Source organism: Dipodomys spectabilis, unplaced genomic scaffold (assembly GCF_019054845.1).
Source record: "Dipodomys spectabilis isolate Male_0828 unplaced genomic scaffold, ASM1905484v1 ptg000042l, whole genome shotgun sequence".
Taxonomy (NCBI): Eukaryota; Metazoa; Chordata; class Mammalia; order Rodentia; family Heteromyidae; genus Dipodomys; species Dipodomys spectabilis.
In genome coordinates, this window is record NW_024870719.1 from 10,755,605 (window position 1) to 10,774,863 (window position 19,259).

General features: G+C 36.0%; 1 protein-coding gene across 3 annotated transcripts in view; it reads left to right on the top strand.

Annotated features, from left to right (window-relative positions):
* Nucleotides 1–19,259, top strand: part of Togaram1 (TOG array regulator of axonemal microtubules 1) — a 59,395-nt gene that overhangs the window by 33,345 nt on the left and 6,791 nt on the right. For all 3 annotated transcript variants that reach the window (XM_042677934.1, XM_042677935.1, XM_042677936.1), the window contains 10 exons: nt 1,723–1,818; nt 2,931–3,106; nt 4,010–4,157; nt 5,746–5,899; nt 7,526–7,631; nt 7,944–8,179; nt 8,539–8,697; nt 13,237–13,363; nt 14,865–14,983; nt 18,707–18,896. In XM_042677934.1, coding sequence (XP_042533868.1) covers nt 1,723–1,818; nt 2,931–3,106; nt 4,010–4,157; nt 5,746–5,899; nt 7,526–7,631; nt 7,944–8,179; nt 8,539–8,697; nt 13,237–13,363; nt 14,865–14,983; nt 18,707–18,896 — 1,511 coding nt within the window. The remainder of the gene's footprint in view (nt 1–1,722; nt 1,819–2,930; nt 3,107–4,009; nt 4,158–5,745; nt 5,900–7,525; nt 7,632–7,943; nt 8,180–8,538; nt 8,698–13,236; nt 13,364–14,864; nt 14,984–18,706; nt 18,897–19,259) is intronic.

The following is a 19,259-nucleotide window of genomic DNA, read 5'->3' on the forward strand; positions in this document are numbered from 1 at the left end:
AATAAACTACTAATAAAAGATAACTGTAAGTATAAAAATATCCTCAAATAGATTAAAGTGAATAACAAGTGAAATGCTGAACAGAAGTGAAAGACTCTCAAAAAGAAATATTGGCATTGTGTGCCGAATGGGTTCATTTTGTAACATCTCAGTATTTAAATTAGTTTTCAGTACCGTCCCCTTCCTAGCCTCTATTGGCTTCTTTGAACCTGCTCATTTTGTACATAATATCATAGAGCCTAATTAATGACTTGAAAAGGTGAGTAAAAACAAATGGTTGGAGTGTTAATAATCATGAATTAGTTTTTCTGTATTTGAATGAATTAGTAATATCAGGATATTTGTATATTAGCACTGATACAATGAGCAATAAATGAAGTTTACTTTTCTAATTAGTCATCTCTTGATAGCCCATGTGTAGATTTTGTTTGTGGACTATTCAGCAGATGTTTTCATTTACTGAGATTTGACATCCCTTTGCCATAGAATATTTTTGGGGACTCTGTAGTGCTTCTATTAGTGAATGCTAAAAGATTATTCCAAATTATACTGAAGAAATATGAAGTAACTATCTACATGTGTTTTTGTTTTTATTTTTGTTTTTGGGTCCGGTCGTGGGGCCTTAACTCTGGGCCTGGGCACTGTCCCTCAGCTCTTCAGCTCAAGGCTGGCACTCTACCACTTGAGCCACAGCACTACTTCCGGCATTTTTCTTTTTGCTTATGTGGTGTTGAGGGATCGAACCCAGGGCCTCATGCATGCAAGGCAAGCGCTCTACCACTGAACTACCTTCCCAGTCCCGAGTTTTTGTTTTTTTGTTGTCTTTGTTTTTTGCTTTAATGTCTTCTATGTCACACAAAGCCAGAATATCAATCTTACAGGTTAGCAAATCAATCTACTTAATTTTTTAAAGTCAGTTTATTAAACTTTTAAAAAGCAGTAAACTACTTTTTTCATAGACATAAATTATATTTTGTGGGCTGGGAAGGTGGGTCAGTGGTAGAGTGTTTATCTCACATGCATGATTCGATTCCTAGCACCACAAAAGCAGAAAAAGCTGGAAGTGGTGCTGTGGCTCAAGTGGTAGAGCACTAGCCTTGAGCTGAAGAGCTGAGGGACAGCGCCCAGGCCCAGAGTTCAAGCCCCACAACTGACAAAAAATATATAAATAAATAAAAATTAAAATTACATTTTGTTTTTCACTTTTCTGCTTTGATACATCTAACATGTATTTTTTTTTTTTTTTTGAAAAGTTATTCTGTGCCAAATACTGCACTAGTTCTGGAAAAGAATGTCAAAACTAGAGCAAAATCTCATCCTATATGGATCTTACTGCCTAGTAGGAAAGCGAATAAATAGTGAGAAACTGAGATGAAGTTAATCTAGCTAAGTACAGATTGCTGTGAGATTGACTTGCACTGTTTTTGGATGTCAAATTATTTCCTTCATGATTACCTTTTGTGCTCTGATTATCATTCTATATTTCTTCTTTTACCCTGCTATAAGTAAACTCCTTTAAGGGAAGAAAACTTCTGTTCTCTTTAGTACCTGTTGTATGGTTGATTTCTAATTAGAAATACTTATTGAGTTAATTGGCACATGTGATCAATTTATAAGCTCTTTGTATGAACTAATTCTTTAATTTTAAAAGACTATTATAATACCCTAAAATACTTGCAATAAGTAAACATTTTTTAAATGTGGAGTTTCTTTTTCTTTTAGGATTTACAAAATCATCAAATTTACAACAGATTTCCAGTTTTGACTTCACATCTACAAATACTTTATCAGAGGACTCTGTAGTAGTTGTTGGAAAAGGTATTTCAAAGTCATTAACTTTTAAGTCATATGTGTTCTTTTTACATGTAAGTAAAGCTTGTTTTTAAGTTGAAAAAATTAGAAGTGAATACTTATGTTTGCATTTCTATCCTCTAACAGAACAAGAGATGTATTATGTGACAGCCATAGTTGAGGTACTTCTAAGATAGTTTGAGTAGTTTAAATTCAAAAGGTAGTTTTTACTTATCAGCTTTAATAATTAATATAGCAATATGGAATTTATTATCTCCCATAAAAAGACAAATCAGGATGAACTCTAGTTACATATAGATATATAAATATATGAGGATAAGGAAACTTTTGAACAACATAATTGCATATCTCTTTTTAAATTAAAATTAAATTTTTACTGTAGAATTATTTTGTGGTATACTTTGAAATCATGCATCTTTTTTTAAAATAGACTAGAATAAAATTTTTGGGAATTGTTTCCAGCTTCTTGATAAACCCATTAGGTTAATTTAATATTCTATCCTCATTAGCTCATATCTTTTTGTTTTTTTGTTTTTTGCCAGTCCTAGGGCTTGAACTCAGAGCCAGGGCACTGTCCCTGAGCTTCTTTTGCTCAGGGCTGGTACTCTACCACAGCACCAATTCTGGCTTTTTCTGTTTATATGGTATTGAGGAATCAAACCCAGGGCTTCATGCATGCAAGGCAAGCACTCTACCACTAAGATACATTCCCAGCCTGACTCATATCTTTTGCTCTTTTTCTACTCTTCTGTTAGCTTTATATCCAGTAGTAACATTTTACACTTGTTTAACTCTGCACATAAATATCCTAACCTTATAGCATTTCCTCTTTCCTGCCTTGTTCATCCAAATCCATTATGTCTTTTAGTTCCTACTCAAATCTGTGTTCCTTGAAATGATTGTAAACATCCAATTCACACAAGCATTCTTATGAATCTTTCTATGGTCATGGTGTAGTTCCTACTCTTTTTTATTTATTAGGGTATCTATTTTATAATTACCTAAGTTGTTGTTCTTATAAAATTAATTGCTTCTTTAATATAAGGGCATTGTTTTAAAGTCTCCACAATAGCATCACATAAACACTTAATGACTATTTGATGATTGGTTCATTGCAGGTGTATTTGGAAGTTCAAATTCAGCACCAGTAACTTGCAACCAACCTGTGATACCTCCTGCAGAAAATGGGGATACGTTTTCAGTTAAACCAAGTATTGACCCACCAACAGGGGTTTATGGAAGAGCAGTTCAACACAGTATTCCACCATATCTTGATGTTGAAAATGACAAAAATGTAAGGTTACTCTCTAATCACTTGTAAAAATTTAAGTCAATAATATGTCTTTATATTAGATAATGAGGTATTAAGAGTATTTTGATTAAAAATTTTAAATTTAATCAGATAAAATATCTTATGCTTTTAATCCCAACACTTTGAAGGTTGAAGCAGGAAGAATACAAGGCCAGCCTGTTCTAAATAGCACAACTGTGTATCAAACACTGCTTCCCCCCCAATAAATTTTTTAAAAAATCTTCCCAATGTAATTGTAATGTCTTATTATTAATCATTTGAATAGTAGATTATTCTCCTTTCCCACTAAATAAATTTGTAAAGTGTATTGTATAGTGATATATAGTGACCTATGTCACTATATAGTAAACTATGTTACTATATAGTGAACTATGTAATTATATCACTATAGTGTGTAATATACTTTTTATATGTTTATGTGTATAAAATAGTTTTCTAGTATATCTTCATGTCATCGCAGGCTGATATCCTCGGGTAATGATTTCATTTCCTGTTAGATTTTAGGATTCTAAAAAAGTTTTGTTTTGTATAGTTTTGTGTGTGTGTGTGTGTTTGTCTGTGTCTGTGTACCATTACTAGGGCTTAAACTTGGGGCGTGGAAACTGTCCCATAGCATCATGCTCAAAGTTGGCACTCTGTCATTTGAGCTCTACTTCCAGCTTTTTGATGGCTAATTGGAGGTAAGAGTCTTAACAGACTTTCCTGGCCAGCTGGCTTCAAATCTTCAAATCTCTATACTCAGATTTCAGCCTCCTGGATAGGATTATAGTGTAAGCCACTGGTGCTTAGATATTTAATGTACACATGTACAGTTATCTGAGATGGAAATACTTTATATGTCAAACATCTTGAATACTTTTTGGATATTTCAACTTTTTCATGCAGACTAAAGTTTCCATTTCAAAATCTACTTATGAAAAGATGAGACAAAAAAGAAAAGAAGAAAAAGATCTTTTTGATGTTAAAGACTATGAAAAGAAAGAGCAGAATCCATGGGATCGAATGAAACATACTGAGAAAATGACATCAGAAAGTAAGTAGGACTGGGAAGTGGCGCTATAGCTCAAGTGGTAGAGCGCTCGCCTTGAGCTGAAGAGCTGAGGGACAGTGCCCAGGCCCAGAGTTCAAGCCCCATGACCGACAAAAAAAAAACCAAAAAGTAATTTGGGGCTGGGAAGGTAGCTCAGCGGTAGAGTGCATGCCTTGCAAGCATGAGGCCCTGGGTTCAATTCCTCAGCACCACATAAACAGAAAAAAAAAGCCAGAAGTGGCGCTGTGGCTCAAGTGGTAGAGCGCTAGCCTTGAGCTGAAGAGCTGAGGGACAGTGCCCAGACCCAGAGTTCAGGCCCCATGACCGGCAAAAAAAAAGTAAGTAGGACTGGATTTTTGGTGCTTTTTTGGTTTAGTAATATTCTAAAAATGGAGTAATATGATTGCTTTTTCACTCAAGAGGTAGAGCACTCACCTTGAGCTGAAGAGCTCAGGACAGCAGCTAGACCCAGAGTTCAAGCCCTATGACAGACAAAAAAAACCTCAGTAACTCTATTATAAATATTGATTTTTCTCTCATAAAGTATTGATTTTCTCATTCTGTCATGCTCTTGCGGCTTTATCTTGAACATTCTAGGACAGTGACTGTTTCCCTTTTATCCAGGACAGCACTTTACATCTGATAAACACTTAGCAAATGTCTGATTACGGAAGAAATATTGCTCTGTACACAGTCTTAGGATGTGTAAGGGATCATTAAGACTCAGCCAATAGAGAAAATCAACTAGAGTTTTATATAGGTGCCATGTACTCCCATATTGTAATTCTCAGTTACTGTAAAAATACTGTACAGAGGAGTTACAATTACATGAGCAAGGTATAGCTACACATTTTTACAAAATAGGATCATATTTCTTTCTTTTGCTCCTTTTCTTGGTGGTAGAGGGGGTTGTTTATTAGAATCTCACAAATTTTCCTGCCTGGGCAGGCTTTGAACCACTATCCTCAGATCCTGATGATACTCAGCCTCCTCAGTAGCTATGATAGGCAGCACCTAGCTTGATTTTGCTCTTTTTGAGGTACTTACATATTTATATTAGATGGAATATATAATTTTGAATATAAATTGTATGGTTGTGAATATCTTTGATTTGGGTATTCCCTGAAGAATAAACTAGTACTGCCACTTTCTCTAAGAAATATTAATAGCACCAGTAGTTGGAATTGCATTTGTATTCTTTTATTTCATTTATTCATATTTTTGTCGGTCAGGAGGCTTGAACTCTGGGTTTGGGCGCTGTCCCTCAGCTCTTCAGCTCAAACTGAGCACTCTACCACTTGAGCCACTTCCATCTTTCTATTGGTTTATTGGCTTTGAACCGCGATCCTCAGATCTCAGCCTCCTGAGTAGCTAGGATTACAGGCGTGAACCATCGGTGCCCAGCTTATTTTATTTAAATTTAATTTTATTGTCAAGGTGATGTGTACAGAGGGTTTACAGTTACATATGTAAGGTAGTAAGTACATTTCTTGTCAAACATTGTTACCTCCTCCCTCGTTTTTCTCCCAGTGGCATTTGTATTCTTTATGTCAAGGTTCTCTCATTCTTTATTTAATATATTTTGTTTTAGGTGAAGCATCTACTGGAGTCATTCCACAGTACAAAGAAAGGATAACTTCCATCACGCACAGTCCAGAAATAATAGATTCCTTGGAACTACGGCCATTTTCCAAACCAGAAATAGCACTAACAGAAGCTTTAAGGCTATTATCTGATGAAGATTGGTAAGTTAACCACCCTTAACTTAAAGCTAAGTTTATATAAAGAATAATGACCTTATCACATGTAAGTGTAATATAACTTCTAATATTTAGGCCAGAGTTCATCTACATTAATAAGTTCAAAAGACTCAAGAGGCTTAATAACTAAAAATAATCCTTTTTTTGTTTGTTTTTTGGGGGTCCAGTTGTGGGGCCTGAATTCTGGGCCTGGGCGCTGTCCCTCAGCTCTTCAGCTCAAGGCTAGCACTCTACCACTTGAGCCACAGCACCACTTTCGGCTTTTTTCTTACACCAAGCCACTGCAATCCTAGGTTCTAGATAATTTGAGTTTGGAGGTTCCCAAGGCAATTTGTTTATTCTCCTCCTGATCTGTGGCCTAAATTCTAGCTTCATCAACTGCTCCTCTAGTCTCTGTACAGCCTTCTTCTTGGATTCTACTACCTTCTTGGTTTTTGCATCTTTCTAGACTTTGGCATCAGCTCTAGCACTTCTCAGGTCTCTGAGATCTGCTAGCTGGTCTTTCTTGGCAATCTTAGACTGCAAGTTCATCCTAGACTTTTCAGAAGGCTTTGGTGGTGCCCTCCACTGGTTACAAAGAATTGCAGCAGCTTGATTGGTACAGAATCTTTGCTAGGGGCTGGGAAGGTGGCCCAATGGTACAGCACTTGCCTTACATGCATGAGGCCCTGGGTTCGATTCCTAAGCACCACATATACAAAAAGAAAAAAAGCCGGAAGTGGTGCTGTGGCTCAAGTGGTAGAGCACTAGCCTTGAGCTGAAGAGCTGAGGGACAGCGCCCAGGCCCAGAGTTCAGGCCCCAGGACGGGACCCAAAACAAAAACAAAAACAAAAAAAACAGAATCTTTGCTGGATGTTCGCATCTGGGGCTGTCAGTTGTTTTAGCTGCTGCTGTAATGTAATGGAGGCATTGTATGTGCAGAATACCTTAGCCGCCAAGCCTTCCTTGAGATCCTGAAGATGTTTATTTAGAATACCAGTATTGAGTCTATCAAAAAAATCATCCTCTGGCTGCTTGTCCTCCATAAATGCAACTTGTCTTTTTGCTCTATTGACAATGTTCCTTGAAACCCACAACTTTTTATTTTTTCATACTATATATTTTCATTGTTCTCTTTTCCTTCTTTCTCTGTCTTCTTTTGGATTATTTGTATACTATTATTCTGTATTTATTAATTTTATCTTTTTTGGACATTATTTTACGTTTATGTTCTTGTTCTAGGGTGTATAATATATATCTTTGATTTCTCTTTTCAGCTTCAAATATAATCTTACCACTTCACATTAAATTTATATAAGAATAGTAGACTTAAAGTTTTAGTAGATTTACTATTCTTATTACTCTAGCTGCATCCAGTAAGAGTATGCATAAGTATGTTACCAACTCCTTAATATACTGTTCTAATTTTTTCTTGTAACAAGTTATTTATCTTATTTTTTGCAGTGCTAGTGGTGAAACCTGGGGACTTGCTTCTAGGAGACAAGCTGTTGTGTCATTTCCTAGAGAAAAAATTAAAATTTGCTACATTCTTACTATTTCCATTGTTCTTTATGCCTTTTTGTAAGTCTGAATTTCATCTGGTTTCATTGTATAATTTCTTTTTCCCACAGGGAGAAGAAAATTGAGGGACTAAATTTTATTAGATGTTTAGCTGCTTTTCATTCTGAAATATTGAACACAAAGTTGCATGAAACAAGTTTTGCAGTAGTTCAAGAGGTAAACTTACTTTTCAGACAATTTAAGGATTTTTTTAAAAAACAGATTGGTATTTCCTTTTTTTTACACAGTATACCAATCTGTTTTTTTTACACAGCTCTGTATTATGTAATGTCAGTATACTTACTTGTATGCAAAGTAGCCCAGGTCGTCTTTTGTGACAATTAAAAAATTATTAGATGTTGATTTTTTAGGATGTAAGATAATATACAATCAAATATATTTCTTTAATATCAAAACTTACTTCAAACTCATAATTACCAATTTTCTTGCAGAATATCAACAAAATACGTTTTGAAAATTTTCTTTTAGGTGAAAAATTTACGCTCTGGAGTTTCTCGTGCTGCTGTGGTCTGTTTAAGTGATCTTTTCACTTACCTAAAAAAGAATATGGATCAAGAACTAGATACCACAGTAAAAGTTTTGTTACACAAAGCTGGAGAATCAAACACCTTTATAAGAGAAGATGTTGACAAGGCATTAAGAGCTATGGTTAATAATGTAACTCCTGCACGTGCAGTCATCTCTCTTATCAATGGAGGACAAAGGTAATGTTCACAATAATCTTGAAATACCCTTAAACTAAAAAAGGAAACTGATTGCAGTTGTAAATTTGTGGAAGTTGGGGATGAGAGGTTGTTTCAGATTAATTTCAGTCAAAAAAATTCTTTAATAATTCTTACCTGATATTGTTATTCTAATGCTATTTACATTCATGGATCTAGAACTAAGTAAATGTTCAGACTGAGTTCTGTTTTTCACTTCTTGGTGTTAGACAGTTAATAGAATAATTTACCATCTTAGTCTCCCAGAGTGACTTACGAGGAGCTGTTCAATCATGAAACTTTAGAAAAATCTTTGGAAAATACTTCATATACCAACTTTAAATGGTCATGTCCCCTTGTAGCCATTTACACATTGCAGTACGAAGATGTACAGCCCAGCATTTATCAGATGTGGTAGAATTTATGGAACCTGAACGAATTTTATCTGGAACAAAGGATATGGCTGAACGTTTATTACCAGCTGCTGCTAAATTTGCTCAAGATAGCTCACAAGAAACCAGGTAAATAAATATTAAAAATATTTGTGGTCTGTGAATATAAAAGTTTAGAAACAGAAATAACAGAAGGAAATGAACATTTTTCTAAGTGGGATCCCAAGGAATGTTACTGGGTAATAGTCTTATTTACCAATTTGTAAATGGTCTTGAAGGACTAGACAGTGAATTCCCCAAACACTACTGGGTAGTGAGAGACCAGAAGTCACAAGGATGAATTTCATGAAAGGATACAAGACTCTATGAGTGGGCCCAAAGTGATAGAAGTGCCTCATTGTGGGCAAACGTAAGGTAATACATTTGGGGTGTTGAAATATGATATTTTCCCAAGCTATTGTATATTTTACAAAAGCATAAGAAAGTAGGTTCACGTGAAAAATACAGGAATAACTATATCATCTATGAAATGGAAGTATTTGCATTTAGAACACTTCACAAATTTTTGATAGTTATAACTATAAGAACAAATGTATGAAGGTTCATAACAAACAGCAAAATAGGCAGAGTTCCAGTGGTTCATGCCTATAATCCTAGCTACTTAAGAGTCTGAGATCTGAGGATCAAAGTTCAAAGCCAGCCTAGGCAAGAAAGTCCAAGAGACTCATGTCCAGTTGACCACCATAAAGCCAGAAATGGAGCTGTTGTTTTTTTTTCCCCTTGAGCAAAAATGTCAGGGACAGTACCCAAGCCCTGAGTTCTTGCACCAGTACTGGCACAAAAAAAAAAAAAAAGCAAATTAGTATGTGTTACCATAATTCTTATAATGACAGAAATTTTAGATTTAGTCAGAGACCTGGGTTAAATTACTAGTCTACTAGACTGTCATTAAGCACATGACTTAAATTTTATTGATCTGTTTCCCTGTCTGTAAAATTAGGAAGGTTGGACCATATAATCAATAATATCTAATATAGCTAGCTGGTCACCAATGGCTCACGCCTGTAATCCTAGCTACTGAGGAGACTGAGATCTAAAGATCGTGATTTGAAGCCAGCTTAGGCACTTATCTCTAGTTAACCACTCAAAAACCGAAGTGGCACTGTGGCTCAGTGGTAGAGTGTTAGCCTTGTGCACAAAGACGCTAAGGGAAAGTGCATAGGCCCTAAGCCCCACGACCAGCTGAAAATAAATCTAATACAAAATGTAAAAGTTTTTATGCTTCACACACACACACACACACACACACACACACACACACACACACACACACACACACACACACACCCCTCTATCTCTCTGTCTGTCTCTGTCTGTCTCTCTGTCTCTCTCTCTATATATATATATGAAGCACTAATATATGAAGATAATTCTTTTTTTTGGTTGGTCATGGGGCTTGAACTCTGGACCTGGGCACTGACTGTGAGCTCTTTAGCTCAAGGCCACAGCACCACTTCCAGTTTTTTGGTAGTTTATTGGAGATAAGAGTCTCATGGACTTTCCTGCCTGGGCTAGCTTTGAACCGTGATCCTCAGATTTCAGCCTCCTGAGTAGTTGGGATTGCAGGCATGAGCCACCAGCGCCCAGCTGAAGATAATTTAAAGAAAGGAGAAAGGATTCTGAGTTTGTATAGATTGAAGACAACTATAAAGTTTTTCATGTTTTAAGACAACGGTATCTATTACTTTAGGTAGCTATAGTTACTCTTGTGGGAGACTCATTATATCAAAAACAAATAGAATAAGTACATTCTCTACTGCTTATAAGAAAGCACCACAAATGTACTAACTGAAGGCAAAAAATTATTTAGCTTACAGTTCATTAGGTCAGACATCTGACATGACCCAACTGAGTTCCCTGCTTCCTAAGATCAAAATCAAGATCATGTAAGGGCAGAGAATGGGAGAATTTCTTTCTAAGCTTATGCAAACCCTTAGCTATTTCATGCAATCGTAAGATGAAGGTTCTTGTTCACTTGCTGGCTATCAGTGAAGGTCACTTATATTGTTTCTCATGCTTCATTCCCATCTTTAAGCTAGCACATTACATTGAGTTACCTTCATGTATATAATCTCTCTGACTTCTGTAACTAGCCATAGAAAGCTTTGTGTTTTTAAAGACATTCGATTAGATGCATCTGGGTGTGATAGATCATTACATTCACAAATTCTAGGGCTTCATCTTTGGGGATGTGTTCAAAAAATCAGACTCATCAAGCATGGCTGTACATGTCTATGATCGCAGTACTTAGTAGGGAGAGGCAGGAGGATTGTGTGTTCAAGGGTGACTTACTCTATATAGCAAGTTCCAGATCAGAGTAGGCTACATAGCTAGACTGTATCTCAAAAACAAAAAAACAAAAAAAAAGTTATGTAGTTTCCAATACACTGTCATGTGGGTATCCTTGTTGCAATGGTGAGGCCGGAAGGGAAAGGGACAACAGCAAGGAAGGGAAAGGGTGTGTGACAAGTAATGTACTCATTGCCTTACTCATGTAACCGTAACCCCTCTGTACAACATCTTAACATTAAATAAACAAAATTCAAGAGCATTAGCTCATCCACTAGCAAAAGAAAAAAGATTCTTAATAGTTGTTTTATGTGCATTATTTATTAACCTTTTTTTTTCTCTTTTAATTCTTCTTTCTGTTCCCCTACTGAGTATCAAACCCATGTGTTTGTCTCCCAAGTAGAGTTTTATATTTTGCGACCTATTGTTGGCTTGGTTTAGCCATTCCTGTACTGTTGAGCTCTATAGTAAACCCACAATCCTTAATATTCTTGGCTAAAAATTAGAATTGTACTTAAAACCTTGACTGCTCAGGAGTTACTTACCTGAATAGCTATAGAAGTTACCCCAGCTGTGAGGAGAGCTGGTATTTGTCTTCTGAAATTGACAGCCTTTCTCTAGCTTCATTACATTTGAAGGGATCTGGTTACAATAAGTGACTATGTCCTGCTTTCTTGAGAGGCCCTCTTCTCATTCTGATCATATAGATTCCAGTTTTGTTGTTGGTGGTTGTGGGAATAACTCAGGGCCTGGGCACTGTCCTTTAGTCTCTTAGTACACAAGGCTAGCACTCGACTACTTGAGCCACAGCACCACTTATGACCCTTTTAGGTAGTTTATTGAAGATAAGAGTCTCACAGACTTTCCTACCTGGGCTGGCTTCAAACTGACATCGTTAGATCTTAGCCTCCTAAGTAGTTAGGATTACAGGTATGAGCCACCGGAGCCCAGCTTCATAGATTCCTGTTTTTTGTTTTTTGTGTTTTGTTTCACTGTCAAGGTGATGTACTGAGGGGTTACAGTTACGTAAGTGAGGAAATAAGTACATTTCTTGTCAAACTTGTTACCCCTTCCCTAATTTTTCTCCCACTTTCTTTCCCTTCCCTCCCCAACTTGTACAGATCATTTCCAACATATTGTCTTGTGTATGTTGTTGTTGCATTGGTTCCCCCAATTTTTAAGCAAAGGTGTAACTGCAGTTTAGTTTAGAGAAAGTCCTCCTTGGAAATGGCACTGTGGCTCAAGTGGTAGAGTACTACCCTTGAGCTGAAGAGCTCAGGGACAGTGTCCAGGCCCAGAGTTCAAGCCCCACAGCTGACCAAAAAAAAAAAAAAGATTGTAGAGAAAGTCCTCCTTGAAGAATAATAAGGTGGTATTGTGGAGTACCAAATCAGACATGTCTATCCTAAAATATCTTCAATATACACTCCCATATTTTCTTTTTTGTTGTTGTTGGTTGTGGGACCTAACTAAGCTTTTGTGCTCAAGATTAGTGCTCTGCCCCTTTGAGCCACAGCTCCATTTCTGGTTTTCTGGTGTTTAATTGGAGATGAGTCTCATGGACTTTCTTGCCCAGACTGGCTTTGAACCATGATCCTCAGAGTAGATCCTGAGTAGCTAGGATTATAGGTTTGAGTCACCAGCCCCTGGCTCACTTCCATATGATCTAAATTTCTACCATTTCAGTAATACTTTGGGTTTAAGTGTACCCTAAGGGAATTATTCTTGAGTCTAAATAAAACAAAAGCACCTACTTTAGAAATTATTTCATAATTGAATAACATATCAACCATAGTTTATCATCTAATCTTGGATGTATATTTAAGTAGCTAGAAGAGAATAGGATTTTGAAGAATTAGAATCCAAGTAAGTTTCAACTAGTATAGAAGAAAAAGATGAAGGGGAGGGGTTCATAAATAAACGATGGTTTAAGGGATGGTTAAGTCAGGCTAGAATACCTGGACAATAGCCGTGCAGCAAAAGTCCAGTAGGTAAGGAGCCAAGAATGATGATAAATGCCTAACTCATAATTGTGCCAAATGCTGGTATACTAGTTAAGCCTTTCTGCTCTCCATTTGACATATGGCTGAAGAGGGCAAGTAGGAGAGCAAGAGAATCCTACATTTTCTAGTGCATTTAGTAAAACCACATTTCAGTGACATAAACTAGGGATCGTAATCTTGATGTTTAGTTTCTATTTCATTTTGTTTTCTATTTTATTTTCAGTTCATTTCCTACTAGAAAAAAATGTATCTAAGGACAAAAACTGAGTTTGTTAATATATGTGAAATCATTTACATGTTTCTTAAATATCCATAGGTATTATGGTCGGAAGATGCTTTTCCTCATGATGTGTCATCCTCACTTTGAAAAATTGCTTGAAAAGTATGTCCCATCAAAAGACTTGCCATATATGAAAGAGTCTGTTAAAAACTTGCGGCAAAAGGTATGCTGATAACATTTATTTTACAAACAACTTGAAAAAACAAAGTTTATTTTCTAATTAAGATAAAGAGAAGAAATAATTGTATCTTGGATTTATTTATTTATTTTTTTGCTAATCATTTGAAATAGATCTACAATATTATTTCATGGATCTACCGCACCAAGTCCACAGACACAATGTTAGGCTTCAAATTAAATGTTTATTGTGTATGAACGCTCACACCTAAGGTAAAGTAGCATGTCATTTGGTCTTTTGGAATTGTAAGATATGGGTTTGAATGTCAACTCTGATGTAGTGATGTTTACCATACCTAGTCTCTACTTTGGTTTACTTTGTCTCTTTTATCATTAGAACTCAACATTTATAGGAAGCTTCTTGAAGATGGGCATTTTGTGTTGCTTTTGTGGTTAATAAAGGTTCAGTAATAGGTATGAAGTGAGAGACTTATAGAACAGCCAGTGAAAAATAACCCTTTAACATCTTTGATTTTTGAAAAATGTGTTTAACTTAATGTAGAATTTTTCTGTTGTAATTTATGTCATTTCTTTTTCTTTTTTCTTTTTCTTTTTTCTTTTTCTTTTTTTCGGGGGGGAGAGGAGGCAGTCCTGGGGCTTGAATGCAGGACCTGGGCACTGCCGCTAAACTTCTTTTGCTCAAGGCTAGCACTTTATGACTTGAGCCACAGCGCCACTTCCAGCTTTTTCTGTTTATGTGGTACTGAGGGATCAAACTGAGGGCTTCATGCATACTAGGCAAGCACTCTACCACTAAGTCCCATTCTCAGCCCCGTGTCATTTTTTTTTTGAATGACCTTGGGCTAAGGATTTATTTATGAAAGTATAATATTAGGAAGATGTATGGTTATAGATGTTTTTGAAATTTTTCTGACTTTTGATCTTAAGTACTTTAATATACTACTTAACACTAACTACTTCAAGTACAGTGCCAGTGACTAACATTTATAATCCTAGCTACTCAAGTGCCTAAGACTTGAGGATCTCAGTTAAAAGGCAGCCTGGGTAGGAAAGCCCATGAGACTTTTATCTCCAATTAACCAGTAAAAAGCCAGAAGTGTAATTGTGGCTCAAGTGGTAGAATACTAGCCATGAGCAAAAAAGCTCAAGGACAGTGTGCAAGTTTTAGTTCAAGCCGCAGAATTAAGCACACACACACATACAAGAAGTAACTTTCCAAATGTTTATTCTCATATTCCTAATATTACATAGAAATGAATGAATTTCCATTAAAGTATGTCCATGTTTTTGTTGATTCTAAATTTTAACAAGAATAGTTGTGGGGCTGGAGTGTGGATCAGTGGTATGTGTTTGTGTAGCATGTGAAGGTTGCCTGGGTTTCATCTAGAAGAGAAAGAAAAAATATCCTTTAATGATTATTAAAAGCTTAATCTGTTATTTTTAAACTGCTTTGAAAATTACTATTGTGTAAGCTTTTAACTATTTTTTGAAGACTTTTCATACACTGCCTGTCTTTATACTTACAGGGTTTGGGAGACTTACCACTAGATACTCCATCAGCAAAAGGAAGAAGATCTCATACAGGCAGTGTTGGAAACACAAGATCTTCATCTGTTTCTAGAGAGTCTTTCAATTCAGCTGAAAGGTAAGGTCATTTGGTAGTCCATACTATTAAAGAAATTAAGACCTAGTTATAGTAATCTCAGTTGATTGTTTTTAAAGTTTAAGGACTAGAAAATGTGAGGTAATTGGGTTTAATAAGGCACTTATGTATTCCTAGTAATATGGTTTTACATGCACATGCTTTTGTATTACTTGTTGGTAAAGTTCCTCTTCTGTCCTTTACTGTGGGGTTGTTGTCTTTTGCGGGAGGCATATTACCTTGTTTAGTCATTTATTTAGTGATTTTTTTTAACTACAATTTATGCATTTGTGGCCAAGTTTTGTTGGAGATTTCAATCTCCTATGTCCTTTTAGTGGATGTCTAGAAGATTACTTATGAAGGGGTGATGGCTATGTTGTGTTGTATTTTCCTGTTACTAAATTGTCTCATATATATATATATATATATATATATATATATATATATATAAAATTATAATTATTTTTTGATGTTGGTCCAAGGGCTAGAGCTGAGGGATTGGATACAGTTCCTGAACTTTTGTGCTCAAGGCTAGTTAGTGCTCTATCACCTTGAGCCACAGCATACTTCTGGCATTTTGGTGATTAATTAGAGATAAGAGTCTCACAAACTTCCCTGCCTGGGTTGACTTCCAACTGTGATCCTCAGATTTTAGCCTCCTGAGTTGCTAGGAATACAGGTATGAGCCACCAGAACCCTACTAATTTGTCAAATAATTTTAATGCTCTTCTCTACTCAAAGTGTGGAAACTACTTTTTGACAGTCCTAGGGCTTAAACTCAGGGCCTGAACACTGTCCCTGAGCTTCTTCTTGCTCAAGGCTAGCACTCTACCACTTGAGCCACAGGGACACTTCCGATTTTTTCTGTTTATGTGGTACTAAGGAATTGAGCCTAGGACTTCAGGCTTGCTAGGCAAGCATTCTACAGCTAAGCCACATTCCCAGCCCCATGGTGTGAAAACTTAAATACAAAAGATACCACAGTTGATGAGCCATGACCAATCCATAATCAAGACTAGTTATCACCACTAGAAGTAAAAATCTATCTTTGTGATCTGGGGAGATAGTTAAACCATGGTGGTAATAGGAAGGCGATAGCAGGGATGACACGTGGAAGGGAAGGTGTGAAACTAATTGTGATTGGAGTGATTAAAGAGAAAGTGGATTGAAGTCATTAGAAAAGACAGTTTAACTTTGTGATGGCAAAAAGAAAGCAGAAATGAAGAAAATTGGGTAGTAAACACAGAAACAACAAAAATACAAAACAACTAATACAAAACAAAAACTAATAATACTCTGGCAATTCTGTTCCCAGCTAAGAATGTAGGGAATGAGGAAGAAATTAGGGATGGAGGAATATCCAAAGAAGTAAATACGAGTAAACAAGAAGTTCTACTTGTAGGTAGAAAGAAAATATAAATGGGAAAAGATTATAGAAAAGGACTAAAAAAAATATTTAAAACTAAGTACTGAAATACAGATGCAATAGTTTGAATATTAAGACGACAGAGAAGAGAAAGTAGTCTTAATATCCAAAACATAACATGTCTTTCAGTACTCAGTTTTAAATATTATCCTTGAGTATTTTTGCTCAAGACTATTGCTGTAACACATGAGTCACATCTCAATTTCTGGGTTTTGGTTATTAATTGGAGATATGAGTCTCATAGGCTTTGTTGCCTAGGCTGGCTTCCAATTGTAATCTTCAAATTTCAACCTATTGAGAAGCTAGGATTATAGGTCTGAACCACTGGCACTAGATTCCCTCTATTTATTTTTCACAGTATTTGCATACTATGTCTTTTTTTCTAATTACAGTATAATGGAAGTATAATTAATTTGTCATACGATTTAGCTATTTAAGGCATTCAGTGAGTTATACAACTGTTCATCACAATTTTAGAATATTTTCATCATCCCCAGAAAAATCTCATACTTATCCTATGGACCTCAAGTATAAAATAAATTCTCTACTTTTCTTATTATATCAAATAATTATTTCACAAATACATTGGGCACCAATGGCTCACGCTTATAATTCTAGCTACTCAGGAGGCTGAGATCTGAGTATTGCAGTTCAAAACCCACCTGGGCAAGAAAGTTCATGAGACTCTTATCTCCAATTAAGCACTAGAAAACCGGAAGTGGCACTGTGGCTCAGGTGGTAGAGAGCTCGCCTTGAGCTTAAGAGCTCAACATCAGCACTCAAGCCCCACAAACAAACAAACAAAAAAGAAAAGAAAAGAAAACTAGTGATAAATACATCTACCTCTGCATTTAAAACAATTTTTAATTTATTATTATTATTATTATAAAGGTAATGTATAGAGGGGTTACATTTACATGAGTCAGGTAAAGAGTACATTTCTTTTTTGGACAATGTCATCCCTAGCTCTGCATTTTAGATCAGTAACCTGTGCCCACTGTCAGGACTATTGAGTCATTTTTAAGGCAATTTTCAGGAAATCATACCAATCATAGACATGTTTGGTAACTTGTCCTTTTTACCATTGTTTTCAAGCCCTGACAATTGGAGATAACTTTTTATTTTCAAAGGGGGTTGTCATGTGTCATGTTGAGTTACCCCTTTGTATCCATAAAAGATATTATGCTATTCATACTATATCATTCCTGTGATAAGACCTGCCAGTGTCAAGTTTCTCATTTTTCTGTTCATGATTCCATAGATACTTTTGCAGAAGAGTTAAGATAGTAGACCTGAAGGTGATCCCTAGAAAAGACTGCTTAGAGAAATTGATTGTTGGTTGCCAGATTGGATTTTAGAAAAATTTCAAAAGGATTTTGACTGGTAGAGTTAGGAATGGCTTAGTCTTCCATGAAAGTATAAGAATTGCACAAGAGATTTAAGTCAATATCTCAAGGAGTCAGAAAAAAAGTTGTAGTGTATACTTAAAAAAAGACCTGCCTGAGAAGTTGGGTTTTTGGTTGGCATTAGAAACTAGACTTTCAGCCAGGCGCTGGTGGCTCACGCCTGTAATCCTAGCTACTCAGGAGGCTGAGATCTGAGGATCGCTGTTCAAAGCCAGCCCGGGCAGGAGAGACTGTGAGACTCTTATCTCCAATAAACCACCAGAAAACCGGAAGTGGCGCTGTAGCTCAAGTGGTAGAGCGCTCGCCTTGAGCTGAAGAGCTGAGGGACAGCGCCCAGGCCCAGAGTTCAAGCCCCAGGACCGACAAAAAAAACAAAACAAAACAAAAAAAATAGACTTTCAAGCAGACTTTTACCTCTCCCTAATTGATTAGGAGGTCTTCTGGGAGTCTGGAGTTTTGTTTTGTTCTAAGCAGACAGTGTCTACCTGACCAGCCCTTAATAAAAATCCCAAGGAACAGTCTTTAGTAAGCTTCTTTGGAAGACAGCATTTCATACACATTATTATACATATTACTAAAGGAAGTGGTATTTCTTATGTGACTTCATAGGAAAAAAAACCCTTGAAGTCTAGCATCTGGTTTCTTCTAGACATGGTGCATGTGACTTTCTCGCTACTGATTTTCCTTAGTATCCTGCTGTATTAAATCTTAGCCAGGAGTTAAACTGAGTTGTGAGTTCTCCCAGAAATCAAGCCTATGAGAAATCGTGGCTGTGGTTAGATTGGTTCATGATTTTTTAAAAAATGAATTTATAATAGTAACTTTTGAAATTACATTTGTGATTTTTTATAGGAAAGTTAAAATGAAATTAATTTTACCTCTCTGTCACTGTAGAGAAGTAACTGAAGTTCGTGAAGTCCCCAGAAAATCAGTTCCTCGCAATTCCTTAGAAAGTGCTGAATACGTTAAAGTCATTACAGGTTTATTAAGTGCAAAAGATTTTCGTGATCGTATTAATGGGATTAAGCAGCTTTTATCAGATACTGAAAATAATCAAGAGCTTGTTGTTGGAAACATTGTAAAGGTAAGGACCAGTCAAAATCAATTTTTTATTTAAAATTTATGGTCAGTAATAAGTTCACTGGTTAAAACTTAACTCTGAGGGACTGGAGATATAGATAGTCCAGTGGTAGTACACTTCCTAACCCCACTAGCATGGTCAAAGGGAAAAAAGTGAAATTTCGTCTCTAATTTTTCTGTGAAATTAAAACTGAAATTAAGTCTCATATACCATAAAATGTATGTGTTATAGACACAAAAATGGAAATTTTTTAAATTCTTACTGGCTAACTCACACCTTGTAGGAAATGGAACACATTATATTTGTAATAAGTCAGTCATTTGCCTACTAATCTACATTTGCGATCTTAATTTTGGATGTCTTTTG